Here is a 12,786-nt window from a genome sequence, read left to right as displayed (position 1 = left end):
CGCTGAGCCTACTGCCTCCAGATCGGACCTGAGACCTCCCACTTCCAGTAGCCCACGCAATGTTCTGGTTGCGATGGGAAAGGACTGAGCTCACGCGTTCTAAACCTGGCCCTCTTCTCTAAGGCGGCTTCTTTTTTGGGGGTCTCTCTCCTGCTGTCTGTCTCAATTGTCAATTCAAAGGGCTTTATTGGCATGATAAACATATGTTAACATTGCCAAAGCAAGTGAAATAGATGATAAACATTACACTCACAAATGTTCCAAAAGAATAAAGACATTTCAAATGTCATCGTATGTCTATATACAGTGTCTATATAAAGATGTGCAAATAGTTCAAGTACAAAAGGGAAAATAAATATAGGTTGTATTTCCAATGGTGTTTGTTCTTCCTTGGTTGCCCTTTTCTTGTGGCAACAGGTCCCAAATCTTGCTGCTGTGACGGCACACTGTGGTATTTCACCCAATAGATGTGGGAGTTTATCAAAATTGGATTTGTTTTCAAATTCTTTGTGGGTCTGTGTAATCTGAGGGAAATGTGTGTCTCTAATATGGTCATACATTTGGCAGGAGGTTAGGAATTGCTGCTCAGTTTCCACCTCATTTTGTGGGCAGTGTGCACATAGCCTGTCTTCTCTTGAGAGCCAGGTCTGCCTTTCTCAATAGCACGTCTATGCTCACTCAGTCTGTACATAGTCAAATATTTCCTTAATTGAGGTGTTGGTCACAATGGTCAATGGTATTCTGCCACAGTGTACTCTCTGTTTAGGGCCACACAACATTCTAGTTTGCTCTGTTTTTCTGTCAATTATTTCCAATGTCTCAAGTAATTATCTTTTTGTTTTCTCGGGATTTGGTTGGTGTCCTCTGTGGGTTCTGTGGGTTCTGTTTGTGAACAGAGCCCCAGGACCAGCTTGCTTAGGGGGCTCTTCTCTAGGTTAATCTCTCTGTACAGTAGGCTATGGCTTTGGCTATGGCTATGGCTTTTTTATGGGGGGTTTTGCTTCCTTTCAGATGGTTGTAGAATTTAACGGCTCTTTTCTGGATTTTTATAATTAGCGGCCTAATTCTGTTCTGCATGCATTATTTGGTGTTTTACATTATACACAGAGGATATTTTTGCAGAATTCTGTAGTCTCAATTTGGTGTTTGTCCCATTTTGTGAATTATTGGTTGGTGAGCAGACCCTAAACCTCACAACCATAAAGGGCAATGAGTTCTTTAGTTCTTTAACTGATTCAAATATTTTTTAGCCAGATCCTAATTGGTATGTCGAATTCTCTCTCTCTCTCTCTCTCTCTCTCTCTCTCTCTCTCTCTCTCTCTCTCTCTCTCTCTCTCTCTGACTGTCTCTCACGGTGGACGCCGCCTTCCTTTAATCTGCTCTCTAATAACAACAGGCACGTCACTGACAAAGTGCGCGGAGGGGAGGGGAGTTTATTGAGGAGAGCAGAGTTGGGTCGCCTCCTGAGAGCTTCCACACAGCAGTCGCAGCAGACAGAGCAGAGCAACATCCAAGGTACTTTTAGGGGAAGCAATCAATCAGTTTCTCTATCAGTCTCTCTCTGTCTCTCTCATTGCTCGAGCGACTGCCGAAGCCGAAGGAATGGAACGTCAGTTACTGTGCTGTGAAGTGGAGACCATCCGGAGAGCTTACCAAGACTCGAACCTGCTCAACGATAGAGTTTTGCAGACCATGCTAAAAGCCGAAGACAGTTATCTCCCAGCAACGAACTACTTCAAATGTGTACAGAAAGAGATTGTACCTTGCATGAGGAGAATTGTTTCTACATGGATGCTGGAGGTTTGTTCAAGAAACACTTTCTAACAGATACATAACATTCCATTCACTGAAACATATAGGTCTAGCCTATATGCCCTTTGGAATAATAACAGGCAACATACGCTACTAACATGCGTCTATAAAGATTACTTGTCCTGTGTTGGTCAACATTTTCTATAGGCCTACCTTTATTACATTAGACCTAGTTATTCACCCAGTTTATAATTTGGACTACATTGAGAGGTTGTCTGTGAGACTCATTGAGCCTCATTTTACCAGATACATGCTGCAAATGACGTCAAATATTCCCTTTTATTATGTATTCAAGGGAACGAACAATTTAGTTTCATAATTCTCTAAATTAAAGTCAATGTACACGTATGCAGTCACAAGTGCCAAAATGCGCCATCTTTGTTTTCTTGTGGTTTATAGCACTTTTGTGTTTTTAAAAATGTTATAATTTTGTCACTGATGTTTTCGATATAGTAGGCTAATTGAACTCGTATGCATTTGGAGCTATGTTTATATTGTTAAGTTACAACTTGATAAAGCAAACTTCCAACTGAACCATCAACGTGGATGTGGGAGTTGTAAAGGTCGAATCTCGTCTAAATATGGTTAATAGCTTCGATCCCTTTTGAGAGAATGCAATGAAAGTGTCATATAATGAAAGAAGAGACATTGCTTAAAATTTACATGATAAAAATGTTCTCGTAATGTGGACGAATATACTTTTTATTAATTTCTAAAGTTGCATGCTGTAATGAGATGTGGGCGCATGGTCCTTGTCCAATTTAGTGGCTTACAAAAAAGTTATTTTTGACCAGTATTATTTTAGTTATTCGGGATAAGACACTTCTGTCCGATGAAGTATACGTCTTGGACTGTTTACATTCAATTGTTACATGCTAAAACAATTTAAAAATATTAAAAAATATTTTTTGAAAATATGACGAACTGCAATTGCTTTCTACGCCATGTGCTTGCCTTGAGGCCACCTTTGTGTCCACGAGTGAAATAAAGTGTATGTCAAAATGTTGTAGATGAATCCAAAAGGTCTTACATCTGCATTTACGGTCACATAATATGCATTTATATGCATGTATGACTCGTGTTATTGTTTGTTGATGACTTTGTAGTAGTGATGGTCACCGATATGTAACATCTCTGTGCATTTTTCGATTTGATATTGATATCATATCGGTTTGTAGAAAGAACAGTTCATACAACTGCTTTCGGATTGCCCATTGGCTCTGGGGTAAACGTTCTGGTAGCCTAAAGCTACCCAACCAGTTTGAAAACAAGGGGATCCCTGATGCCAACAGTTGTTGGCCCATCAGCAGGCAATTAAGTATGCATAAATCCGAAGCTTTTTTTGCATGCAGGAACAGTCATGTATGCTTGTCTTTTTTTACAGAACAGTTTAGGTTAACAGGGAGAATAAACCAATATCATGATATGCCTTGCTCATATCGATATCAAATTATATTGATATAATATTGAATTATCAATATTGGTGCCCACCACTACTTTGTAGTATATAGATATAGGCCTATACAGGTATAGACAGGATATGTAACACATCTTTCCTTTGGTTTTTGATCACAGGTGTGTGAGGAACAGAAATGCGAAGAGGAGGTTTTTCCCCTCGCTATGAATTTTTTGGACAGATATTTGTCTGTTGAACCAACAAAGAAGACCCGACTACAATTATTGGGAGCTACCTGCATGTTTCTGGCGTCTAAAATGAAGGAGACCATTCCTCTAACCGCAGAGAAGTTGTGCATATACACTGACAATTCCATCCGACCAATCGATTTGCTGGTAATTTGACTTCCTCATCATGTTCTCATTAGTTGTATCCAATGTAGATTCTGTTAACGAGCTTTTGTATAATATAGCATAGTGTATGCCTATAATCATAACTATAATTAATGTGTTCATTATAGTCCATATAGCCATGGTTAACTTTGGGAGATAAATCATTTAAAATGAAAAAAAAAACAACTCAAATTCTGAATTAAATTCTCAAACCTAATTCCCATAACATACTGTATCAATGATTGTAATGATAAGTCATTGGCACAGTGGCAGAGCGTAGGCCTGTGTGGTGCATACCCCCTCTAGTGGTGTGTTGGTGTCTTGCACATTGTCCTACTACAGGTTATTATCTCTCTCTCTCTCTCTCTCTCTCTCTCTCTCTCTCTCTCTCTCTCTCTCCTACAGCAAATGGAACTACTAGTATTGAACAAACTGAAATGGGATCTAGCCTCAGTGACTGCGCACGATTTCATAGACCATTTTCTCTCCAAACTACCCATCCATCAGGACACCGAGCAAATCCTGCGCAAGCATGCCCAGACCTTTGTGGCCCTCTGTGCTACAGGTATGCATAACGGGAGCTCCACCACCACCTGCCTGTCTTGTTACAGATGTAGGACCTTAATTTGATCACCCTGTTACAGGAGAACCTTCCTGCAATGCAGGACATTTAAAACTTGTAGTGTATTTGAGGTTTTAAAGGCTTCTGAAGTTTGTAATTTCCATTTAGACATTTCAGCATTGATTTTTCCTTACAAAAACATCCATTAATTATAATCCACATAATAATTCAGATTTCCTGTGACTGTAGGATTACTTTCCTGCTGTAGAAAACTTTGTCAAATTAAGATCCTACATCTGTATACTGTTGACTGCTCTTGCTGTTGTTATTTAGTGCTACTGATTTAGAGGGCTGTTGTAGGTCTACATATCCAGCTGGGTTATAGATATACTGTCTGTGTGGTACTAAAGATGGGTTTTTAAGGTAAGCAGTTACATTGATATTTGTCAATGGCGTGATCAATCCCATAGTGAAAGCTGTGAGTTACATATATATTGTCTTCTCCTTATGTCTGATCAGTAGGGCAAATACTTCAGGGAGATACTTAGACATAGCTGCTGTTGCACCATCCATTTTCCACCATGTAGAAATCCTTTAAGCTCTGTCATAGGCCTGCACAATGGAAGACTGCTCTCCAATTGCAGGCAGACTTTTAACCAAGATGATACTGAGGAGAATGCCTGCTCTGTAGGTTTCAAACCTGTACCTCCTCCTTCAACAAAAGTGGATTTGTGCTTGAGGAAACTATTTTGCCCTGTGGTAAGTCAGGGGAAACTCAAGGTGCTGTTTGAAGTTACTGCTTAATTTATGAGATTGAATGAATGGTCCTGAAGGTGGTTTGGGCTGGAGGGGGATAAAGGGGGGTTTGGGCTGGGGGTAGAGGGGGTTTGGGCTGGAGGTGGAGGGGTATAAAGGGGGTTTGAGCTGGAGGTGGAGGGATAGAGGGTTTGAGCTCTTCACATAGAGTTGATCAGGCTGTTAATTGTGGCCTGTGGAATGTTGTCCCACTCCTCTTCAATGGCTGTACGAACTTGCTGGATATTGACCCTAACTGGAACACGCTGTCGCACACGTCCATCCAGAGCATCCCAAACATGCTCAATGGAAGACATGACTGGTTAGTATGCAGGCCACAGGAACATTTGTGTACAGATCCTTGCGACATGGGTCTGTGCATTATCATGCTGAAACATGAGTTGATGGCGGCAGATGAATGACACTGCAATGGACCTCAGGATGTCTTCACTGTATCGCTGTACATTCAAATTGCCATTGGTCAAATGCAATTGTGTTCGTTGTCCGTAACTTATGCCTGCCCATACCATAACCCCATTGACATGATGGGGCACTCTGTTCATAATGTTGACATCAGCAAACCGCTTGCCCACACAACGCCATACACGTATGCAGTTGTGAGGTCAGTTGGACGTACTGCCAAATTCTCTTTAACGACGTGGAGGCGGCTTATGTTAGAGAAATTAACATTTAAATCTCTGGCAACAGGTCTGGTGGATAGTCCTGCCAATTGCATGCTCCCGCAAAACTTGAGACATCTGTGGCATTGTGTTGTGTGACAAAAGTGCACATTTTAGAGTGGCCCCCAGCCCAAGGTCCACCTGTGTAATGTTAATGCTGTTTAATCAGCTTCTTGATATTCCACACCTGTCAAGTGGATGGATTATCTTGGCAAAGGAGAAATGCTCACTAACAGGGATGTAAACAAATTTGTGCACAACATTTGAGAGAAATAAGCTTTTTGTGAGTATGGAACATTTCTGGGAACTTTTATTTCAGCTCATGAAACATGGGACCAACACTTTACCTGTTGTGTTTATATTCTTTGTCAGTGTAGTTTTGAACTGCTGCCAAATTGTTGTTGTCAAAGGTGTTTCGATAGGCTTTGACACACCCCTGTGAAATACCTCTGTGAAATATACCCCTGTGAAATACCTCTGTGAAATACCCCTGTGAAATACACCCCTGTGAAATACCCCTGTGAAATACACATCTGTGAAATACCTCTGTGAAATACACGTCTGTGAAATACCTCTGTGAAATACCTCTGTGGAATACCTCTGTGAAATACCTCTGTGAACTGTATTTACTGTACTTCCTTCATCTTGCCACCATAGAAGAGATGATCCCCTTTTTATGTCTCCTTTGTTCTGAGGCTGTGGAGTCTCTTGTTTATATAGTTCCTTAAGGGCGGCTACTGGGTGGCATTCCTACATTTAATCTAAAGTCTTTCATGCATTTAGTTCCTTTCTCTTTAAGGGGAGCCTATGATTGGGTAGATTTAGTGAGGATATGATTGGGTAGATTTAGTGATGATATGATTGGGTAGATTTAGTGAGGATATGATTGGTTAGATCTAGTGAAGATATGATTGGGTAGCTCTAGTGAGGATATGGTTGGGTAGATCGAGTGAGGATATTGGCCCAGATAATGGCTCTCTGGCTTGCCTTTATGCCAGTGTCAAGTTCAATTAATCTGACAGCTCTCTACCTCAATCCTTGTCTCTAAACTCTTTGTGTTGCAGGCTCTTGTAATGGGAGCTCAGTCACAGTGATGCCCCATACTCTTTGCATGGGTTGGTGGGTTTAAAGGGGGCTTGTCTCCTAGACTGGGAGGCCTCCTAATTAATATGGTCAAATTAATTGTCTGCGCCTGGTGATTAGACCTGTTGTTTCACACAATGTGCCCTGCCCGAGGAGCCCCTCTGTGTGTGCTGTCCGTGAGTGTGTGTGTGTGTGTGTGTGTGTGTGTGTGTGTGTGTGTGTGTGTGTGTGTGTGTGTGTGTGTGTGTGTGTGCTGTGTGTGTGTGTGTGTGTGTGTGTGTGTGTGTGTGTGTGTGTGTGTGTGTGTGTGTGTGTGTGTGTGTGTGTGTGTGTGTGTGTGTGAAAGCACCGCTGCCTGGAGTAGATGCATTGTCTCTCTAACCACTTAAAAATAGGAAGTGAGACGTGATCTTTCCAGAGCGGGGTACCAGCAGAGCTAGTTGAAGGGTGATTTATTGCATTGTGAGGCTGCGGAGAAGAGGAAGGAAAGGGGGTTTGGCTGCAGGGAGTAGAGGGGGTTTGGCTGGAGGGGGTTTGAGCTGGAGGTTAGGGGGGTAGAGAGGGTTTGAGGTGGAGGGCGTAAAGAGGGTTTGGTCTGGAGGGGGAGGGGGTAGAGGCAGTTTGGGGTGGAGGGGTTTTGAGCTGGAGGTAGAGGGGGATAGAGAGGGTTTGGGTTGGAGGTGGAGGGGGTAGAGGTAGTTTGGACTGGGGGTAGAGGGGTTTTGGGCTGGAGGGGTAAAAGGGGGTTGGGTGGAGGGGGTTTGAGCTGGAGGTTAGGGGGGTAGAGAGGGTTTGGGCTGGAGGTGGAGGGCGTAAAGAGGGTTTGGTCTGGAGGGGGAGGGGGTAGAGGCAGTTTGGGGTGGAGGGGTTTTGAGCTGGAGGTAGAGGGGGATAGAGAGGGTTTGGGTTGGAGGTGGAGGGGGTAGAGGCAGTTTGGACTGGGGGTAGATGGGGTTTGGGCTTGAGGGGGTAGAGGTGTTTTGGGCTAGATGTGGAGGGGGTAGAGGGCATTTATGGCTGGAGAGGTAGAGTGTGTTTTGGCTAGAGGGGGTAGATTGGGTTTGGGCTGGAGGTGGAGGGGGTAGAGGAGGTTTTGGCTGGAGGGATAGAGGGGGTTTGGGCTGGAGTTGGAGGGTTAGAGGGGTTGGGGCTGGAGGTGGAGTGGGTAGAGGGGGTTTGGGCTCGAGGTAGAGGGAATAGAGGGGGTTTTGGCTGGAGGTGAATGTCTCTTTCTCTGTGTGTGATTATTAAGCAGCTTTTGGGCTGAATAAATAATTAATCACCAACATCATTATTCCAACAAGTGCAATAGGTTTCCCCCTGTGCAATATGTTTCCCCCTGTGCAATAGTTTTCCCCCTGTGCAATAGGTTTCCCCTTGTAATGTATGCATGCCAATTTATTCTCTAAGTGGACAGAGAGAGAATGATAGATAGAGAGGATAGAGAGAGTGGGCTGGAAGGGGAGGATAGAGAGAGGGGTCTGGAGAGAGGAATACAGAGATAGGGGCATAGAGAGAGGGTGCTGGAAGGGGAGGATAGAGAGAGGGGTCTGGAGAGAGGAGGAGGGATGATGGCTGCAGGGGTGTAATAAGGTCTGGGACCTACAGCATAGTTCATCAGTACCAGGCAGGGCATCCTGCCACATATCAGCATGATGTCACTAGAACTTTAGAATGCCTCTGTTCTGATTCTGCTGGACGCACGGTCTCTCTCTCTCCCAGTGAACAAGGTCATTATTGAATTGTTTGTGGATCAAATGCCTTGCTTCAGGAATTTGACCTGTTGCCTCTCTTTCTTTCTTTCTTTCTTTCTTTCTTTCTTTCTTTCTTCTTCTCTCTCTCTCTCTCTCTCTCTCTCTCTCTCTCTCTCTCTCTCTCTCTCTCTCTCTCTCTCTCTCTCTCTCTCTCTCTCTCTCTCTCTCTCTCTCTCTCTCTCTCTCTCACTCCACCAGATGTCAAATTCATTGCCAACCCTCCGTCAATGATCGCAGCGGGCAGTGTGGCGGCTGCTGTGCAGGGGCTGCATCTGAAGATGGACGATGCAATGTCATCCCAGCAACTGACTTACTTCCTGTCCCAAGTCATCAGAAGTGACCCGGTACGCGAGGACAACCCAGTCTCGTGCAAAAACATTGAACTTGAACATATAGCTCCGAAGAGCTCCTAATATAACAAATGTATCATAATTATGCACAGGTTTTCATACTTTATCTATGCCCGACTCTTTAGTCAGTTTGAGATGTATCTTCCACAGATTCCATTTATTGATCTCATTGCTTCCATTATGTGGTAACTCGTGGGGGAGAGGGGATGACAGTAGAACCAGAGAGGAGAGAGAGATCTGAGAGACGGATGTGGAGCAGCAGGTAGCCATGCCATAAACCCTGTCTCTGAAAGGGGCTAGGAAATGAGAGGCGAGTGAAGTCAGCTACACAACAGCAGTGTGAAAACGTTCTCGCTCATTGTTCCCATGGTCATTGGTACAGGGGCCTAACTCTTGTGGCGTCCAAAAGGAAAGGAGGAAAACATCTAAGTCAAATTAAAGTAGAGGAGGCACCATGATTAAATGCATGTTTGAGCATGTACTTTTTTTCTAGAAGTCTGTTGTGCATATTCACATAACGAACACAGGACACAGTCCTAATTTCATAATTCAATACAGAATCTCTCATTATTTCAGAGGAATGTCACAAATTACTTTTAATATTTTTTTTTTTTAAACACTTAAGCTATCCTCTATTTTAGGTTAATAACTTAGTATTGTTAGCAATAGAATAACTTGTGAATCCTTCCTCCACTGGTCTGGCTCTAGTTTCCACAGGCCTCTTTGATCCAGGTAATAAGGACCGTAATCATTAGAATGAGATCCCTGGGGCTCTCCTTCCCCCACCTGACTGAGGGTCTGGCCCTCTTATCCTTGGCCCAGTGAATTGCTTTAGCTCCTATTGTTTTGGGGCCATAAATGGGTGCAGATTGGGTTTCCAGTCGTTCTGGATGTATTGTCTTCCTCCTAATCCTCACATAGTCACAGCCCTTCCCAGTAGAGTACCACTCTTCCCTTGTGGTTCTATGTGTGCTGCCACGACTCCTTAGCCGCGGTCATTGGTACCATTGTCATACCATTCTAATAATGTATACAGATGTAGGATCTTAATTTGAGACAGTTTGCTAACAGCATGAAAATACGTCAGCAACAGGAAACGTGAATTATTTTGTGGATTATAATTCATGGATATTTTTTATAGAAGTTGATACATTTGACATTATAGGCAAATCAAGTCTGAAATTTGAAAGTGGATATTACAAACTTTAGAAGCCTTTTTAAACCTTGAATACACTACAAGTTTGCATTACCTGCAGTGCAGGGAAATTCTCATCAACAGAAGAGTGCTCAAATTAAGATCCTGCATCTGTATTGTTCAGATAGATTGATCATTGTTGTTAGAAGGCAGACCAAAAGGCCACCTGTAAGTCAAATGCCTCTGACTGTAAGTGGCGCTCATTACTGAGAGACCATCTAACGCTAGTTCATATCTCATCACTCACAATGTGTCTCCCTCTGCAGGACTGTCTACGGGCGTGTCAGGAACAGATCGAGTCCTTATTGGAGACCAGTCTCCGTCAGGCACAGCAACACGCTGTTTCCACGGACACCAAGAGCATGGATGAGGAGGTGGACCTCTCGTGCACGCCTACGGACGTGAGAGATGTGAACATCTGAGTGGGACAGTGTTGTCTGGTGCACTCCAAGGAGAGGCCATAGCTGGAGGAGAGGGCTGCGGGGAGAGAAGAGGATGCGCTGATTGACACTGTCTCAGCAGCACCGCTCCCCGCTTACTGCACTCTCACCTACTTACATACCTGTGCTCATAGCACAGGGACTGGTCTGGCCTGGCCTGAACGTCTTGTCTGGCTCCCAACATGTGTTGTAAGGGATCAGCCAGGTCTTCCTACATTGCTCTCTGTCCCTTCACTGGTTTAAGGCAGCATCAATTGGGCGTGGTTCCAAAACAAGCTTGAATAAGAAGAAAATGAGATGTAGTGCTGTATGTGCAACATAGACAAACTATAGAATAATGAACTAGGTCTTCTTTTTGTTCAACTACAGATTGAGTACCAAACACCTGCAATTTCTCACATAAAAAGCTAGTTTGAAGTTGTTTGATGACATAGGCGTTTTAAAGTGTGTTAATTAAACCCACTTCTAAAGGAGCAGAGGTTTTTGCTGTGCCTGGTTTGTTTGGTATGTCCATGCTTGCCTCAACGTTTAACCAACTTTGAGATATTGTTTAGAAAATCGAGTCTTCTAACCTCCTGTTATTTTTAAATGGAGAATGTAACCATATACAATGTCATTTTGTTTAGCATACTTTTTTCAATTATCATCAGAGGACTGTGGATTACCTCTTGTCATATCTGCTGACACACTGCATTCGGAAGACAGCAAGCCAGGCAGTACGGTACAGTTACTTCAGAATGTCGTCAGGAAGAAGCCTACATTCTATTGTACTGAATACTTGCAGCATTGCATTCTGCCACAGAATGATTAGCTAGCTGTCCTGTATGCTCTCTCTATGTAAGCTAACACAGTCCACTGTCTTTATAGAAGTGTTACTCTGTGTCTTACTTTCTAAAAACATTCCATCAGAAACGCACTTTGGGTCAATAACTCTTTACTGACTATTTTTTGAGAAGAATGGAATGGTTTGGGAACAACGACAGACCTGCCTCAGGGATGTCTAAATGTGGTGTTATGTGGGAAAGGCAGGACATAGTAGGATGTTTTGGGGAAGTCTAATCTATTTATCCAGCTATAGTACCTGGACCCAAGCTTTCTTAATAGTAAAGACACAGTGAAAGATGGCAGTGCCATCCTCAAAAGAAGGCACCTTTCTATCAGTTCTCCTCATGATAGTTGATGACAGATTTGAACTTTTCTAACTGCTTGAATTGAATCTGAAGCGTGTAATTTATAGTTACATGAACAACAACTATTTATTGCACAATATTCTATTTTCAAGGCCAGTGTGGATCATGATGACAGAAGACTATTGCATGTCAATATGTCAAACCATTCAATACTTTGAAAGGCGAGGTGGAAGTCAACTGAAAATATTACTTTAAAATCATTGCATTGGCTTAGTGTCCTGAATGTTGAGGAAAAGCTCAAATTAAAAAACTAAAAGTTTAAAATTTTCCCCTGTCATCAAATAAACATTTAAAAGGCTTCTATATCATTTTGCACAAATTCAAATATGTATTTTTTGTATTGTTAGAGATCTGTGGAGGATGAATCTGGAAGACATAACTGAAGTTGCTAAGGGGTTGCTAAGGGAGTGATAGGGGGCCATGAAGTACAGTATGTGGGTAAACTGCAGAATCAATGCGTTTGATTGTATAATGACAGAAAAATAACGAGTGAACACTCCTTAAGATGAGGCTGCTATGGAGGAATATTCCCAGCTAAGTTTCACGACTAAATGACATTTTAAAATAAAATAAAAACAATGCTTTCTTTTCTTATCAATTGTTTGCTGCTACTTTGTAGATATTTTTATTAAAATGTCAATATACTGCCATGTAATAAAATACATTTTCTCATAGAAAATGATATGATATTATTGATATTGTCCTTCTTTCATAGTTGTATTGGTATGTGATCAGATTTTTAAAAAAACTCTTGTTATATGATTTCTGCTCTATTCAAATCGTTTTTTAAATAGAGCTCCTGTTTCCTTCACAATACCTCATGCCACAGACACAATTATACGTTAATTTCATCTGAGTTTTACTTTTTTATTTGCCTATGATGATAGTTCTGGTATAATAACGTTGTTATAACTCCTTTATTACATCTTTATAAGCCCTTTTTAAGTTGTTTCAGTTAAGAAGCCTGTATCCCCCATTAGGTCGACGATGGCCCTATATATGTATATATATATATATATATGTATATACAGCTTTTGTACAAATTGAAAGCAGATATGATGGACTTTTGTAAATGGTATCTTTACCTATTAAGCCATAGGTTGTTTTCTGATAGCGATTTAACACCATTTTGATAAA

At 42.2% G+C, this 12,786-nt stretch overlaps 1 protein-coding gene across 1 annotated transcript; it reads left to right on the top strand.

Moving 5' to 3' along the window:
• Positions 1–1,418: 1,418 nt before the first annotated feature.
• Positions 1,419–12,341, top strand: LOC118398791 (G1/S-specific cyclin-D1-like). The gene is made up of 5 exons (XM_035794500.2): positions 1,419–1,800; positions 3,388–3,603; positions 4,006–4,165; positions 8,673–8,818; positions 10,286–12,341. The coding sequence occupies exons 1-5, from the start codon at positions 1,603–1,605 to the stop codon at positions 10,439–10,441; spliced, it is 876 nt and encodes a 291-aa protein (XP_035650393.1). The 5' UTR covers positions 1,419–1,602; the 3' UTR covers positions 10,442–12,341.
• Positions 12,342–12,786: the final 445 nt, after the last annotated feature.

Source organism: Oncorhynchus keta, chromosome 17 (genome assembly GCF_023373465.1).
Source record: "Oncorhynchus keta strain PuntledgeMale-10-30-2019 chromosome 17, Oket_V2, whole genome shotgun sequence".
In the NCBI taxonomy this organism is placed as follows: domain Eukaryota; kingdom Metazoa; phylum Chordata; class Actinopteri; order Salmoniformes; family Salmonidae; genus Oncorhynchus; species Oncorhynchus keta.
The sequence above is the reverse complement of the archived record's forward strand: the minus strand, read 5'-3'. Positions and strand labels throughout refer to the sequence as shown.

Excerpts from the sequence above, each read along its gene's own strand:
- LOC118398791 (XM_035794500.2), top strand. The coding sequence starts at position 1,603 with ATGGAACGTCAGTTACTGTGCTGTGAAGTGGAGACCATCCGGAGAGCT. Across the intron at positions 1,801-3,387 it reads TTTCTACATGGATGCTGGAG|GTGTGTGAGGAACAGAAATG; the intron begins GTTTGTTCAAGA and ends TTTTGATCACAG. Across the intron at positions 3,604-4,005 it reads TCCGACCAATCGATTTGCTG|CAAATGGAACTACTAGTATT; the intron begins GTAATTTGACTT and ends TCTCTCCTACAG.